At 34.2% G+C, this 3,461-nt stretch overlaps 1 protein-coding gene across 1 annotated transcript in view; it reads right to left on the bottom strand.

Annotated features, from left to right (window-relative positions):
* Window positions 1–2,831: 2,831 nt before the first annotated feature.
* Window positions 2,832–3,461, bottom strand: part of LOC306893362 (histone H2B-like) — a 265,067-nt gene continuing 264,437 nt past the window's right edge. Inside the window, exon 2 of the mRNA XM_079455150.1 lies at window positions 2,832–3,456. Within this exon, the coding sequence (XP_079311276.1) occupies window positions 3,297–3,456 (160 nt within the window). The 3' untranslated portion in view covers window positions 2,832–3,296. The remainder of the gene's footprint in view (window positions 3,457–3,461) is intronic.

The raw sequence follows: 3,461 nt of genomic DNA, 5'->3' as shown, positions 1-3,461 counted from the left end.
CTCCGTTTTAACAGCTCTTAAAAGAAAGGACACAGGTTCCAGCCAGGGGATTCCCTTGTCTTCAGATTCCTCTCGTGACAGCTCAGATGAATCTTCCTCTGATACTATGTCTGGCTCCTCTCAATCCTCAGAGGAAGACAGGAAGAAAAAGAAGAACACAAAGGGAAAAAAGTATGGGAAGAAGTCAAAGAAAATGGAAATTAAGACACGTCAGAGAGGTTAGAATGCTTTTTACAGTCTTACCACTCACTGGGTTACGGTTTGCCACTACTTACACTGCATTCAGAGATTTGGGTTCAGTTAGTTAAAGACTGCATTTATTGTTTGAAAATAAAGGAAAAAAAGAAAACAGTTATATTGTGAAGTTGTAAGGATCTGTCTGCAATGACTCTCCCAACCACCAGGTGGCGCTGCATCACTTCTACCCTACATCGACTCTCTCAACCACTAGGTTGCACCAACCATGAACTATTACCGAGGCTCGTTAGTTATAATTTGCATCACCTGATGTTTGTCTATTTAAGTTTGGCCAGTGCTTTATTTCTCGTTCAGTCTTGAGCCTACCCATTGTATGGAGTACCTGAGTTCTTGCATTTGACACCTTTGTTTTAGTTGCTCTGTGATTTTGCCGTTTGTTTGTTTGTTTGTTTGTTTGTTTGTTTGTTTGTTTGTTTGTTTGTTTGTAATGCAAAGTAAAGCGTGCCTAAGTGTGAAGAGTTTAAGCCTCCTGGTTCTTTCTTCCTCTGCACGTGGGTCAACAGTGGTCTAGAGGTAGTTAGGTTGTGCTCTCAGCAGGAATACCCGGGTTCTAGTACCACTTCAGACCCTTCTGAGCACTTAACTCATCACAGAAGTATTATTACAATTTAAACATAATGGTGATTTATATTAATATACTTTAAAATACAATTTATTCCTCTCATCAAAGCAACATTTTCATCAGTCATTACTCTAGTCTTCAGTGTCACATGATCCTTCATCAGTCTTAATACATTGATTTATTATCAGTTTAAGGTGCTTTTGTTTTTTGGAATGTGTGATTTCCCCCCCTGGTTTCTTTGTAAAATAGAAATACTCAAAATAGAAATCCTTTGTAATAATACACATGAACATTTTTTTGATTACTTCGAAATACCTGAAATACATTTTTTTTAGCAAGGATGTGATGAAGTGATAGTAAAGACTTATATTGTTAGAAAAGATTGCTTTATTAAATAAATGCTGTTCATTTTAACTTATTATGCGTCAAAGAATCATGAAGGATTCTGATTCTGAAGGATCATGTGACACTGAAGACTAATGATGCTGAAAATTCTGCTTTGTTATAAAGTTACAAATGATATTTAAAAAAATATTACAATTGAAAACCGTTATTATAAATTGTAATAATTTTCACAATGTTACTGTCTTTCTGTATTTTTTATCAAATGCATGCAGCCTATATAAGCATAAGAGACAGGTTTGTAAAAACATTACAAACCTTACTGATCCCAAACTTTGAACGGTAGTGTACTGTATGTCTGTTGTATAGGCCTCGTTGTTTCTCTCTTGGCTGGTTCTTGCTGCGTGATGTCACGTTGTGTGTGTGCCATAAACATTTCATTGGGGATTTAGAAGAACTACCTGGTAGACTTAACTAAATAAGAGGGTGATTTAAGCAGCTTTTACTACACAAAAGCTGTAAACTTCATTAGGTAACAGTTACTTAAATATGGAAGAAGGTAAAGAAACTACCCTTAAGAGAAGTATTATTTGGTTTGCTAACTCAGGGTGTATGGCAATAATAAAAACATATAATAACAATTCTTTATTTTCTGAATTACAGCCCAAACACCACAGCAGGTGGTGGCCCGATACAAAAAAGTTCTTCGGCATTTCATTAGAGGAGGGACCATGTCAGCTGCTTTCAAGCATGTTGGCCTGGACCGAAACACGGTAGTGGTCAATGCTCCAATCGCAGAGCTTTACATAGCTGCACATGACAAGTATAAGGAACTCCTTAAAAACCACAGCAGTCATGTTAAACTTAGTGCATTTGCCACACAGTGTGCTGCCTTAATTCAGGAGGATCCAGCTGTAAAAGATACTATCAAAGCCTTTAAGGCTTCCGGTAAGCTGCTTCCCCTTAAACGACAGTGAACTGACCTAGGATCTGGGGAAGTTTTCACGATAAATCTTGCAAAATAATATTTATCGTTGGAATGTGAACCGAAATCCACCCACAATCTGCACTGCTGTTCTGTAATGTTTGCAGTTTGTATTGAGGTTTTGAAATATTTTATATTACTGTTTTAAAAAAATATATTTGTTGTATTTTATAATCCAGTTTTGGCACTGGTAAATTTGTATTCAGCAATGTTTGCACTTAAAAGAAATTTATTTTTATATTGCAGAGTCCTAGTTGCATTTTACTGCACAGTTATATTTGTTCTTGAGGTGTGCATAAAAAAAATCTATGACTTTGCAGGGATTTTTATTTTATATAAATTTATTTTATTTTAATTTATATGTTCAGTTGCACAATTTTGATTATGCAGAGGTTTAGTTTTTTCATTATATATTAAATTGTTTTATATTCATTAATATGTACAGTTGTACAGTTTAATTTATTTTGTTGCTTGAAATAAATATTTCTATGTTCTGTATCCCTCTGTGTTGTGTTGTGTTCTTCCTTTTTCTGTTTAGAGGATAACTGAGCCTTTAACTCTCATTTGTAAATGCTTTACAAGGCATAAATAGTCCTCGCTTTATATGAGCTCACAAAAATCGTTATCTAACAACTGGTAAATGTTTTATAACTACCTTAACTAATCATGAATTACATCAGGAATGTGTGATAATAAACCATTTATTAACACATTGAGTAACTGTTACGACATGTCTGAATAATAAGATATATAAATGTGCATTCAAAGAGTTTATTAATCATTTACTAACACTTTCTAAATGATCTCATGAACTACTGACAACTCCCAACTAACTGGTTTGTAAGTAATGTAATCCTTAATTTAGAAATGATGAATTTATCCTTAATAAAGTATGAAAATTTGATTATTAAGCATATTATATACATGCTTATAAATCAAGAATAACGCATTTATAGCTGTATTTATGAACTGCTTACTAATGTCTATTAATATGGAGCAAATGCTTCATAAATGATCAATTAGCTATTTACTGATGCTTAACTAATGATTCATAGCGTGCAGTTATTATAAAGTGCTACCATAAAGTCTTTTTTTCATTGCGTGCGATAAAGAAACAACTTTGTCCGAAACATGTTATTTTGTTTACAGCTAGTTTGTAAACATCAGACGTTTCATTTGCATTAGAACAGAAAGAGAATCTCCATCAATGTCACTATAAACTTCCGGACAGAATCTCTCTTCAGTGACGTCATGAGCGGCTCTTAAAAGAGCCTTTGGGTGGATAAACGCTTCATACGCGGCTGTTTTACTTGG

This window comes from Barbatula barbatula (genome assembly GCF_947034865.1).
Source record: "Barbatula barbatula genome assembly, chromosome: 4".
NCBI lineage: Eukaryota > Metazoa > Chordata > Actinopteri > Cypriniformes > Nemacheilidae > Barbatula > Barbatula barbatula.
Note: the sequence above shows the minus strand (reverse complement) of the source record. Positions and strands in the feature narration are given on the sequence as shown.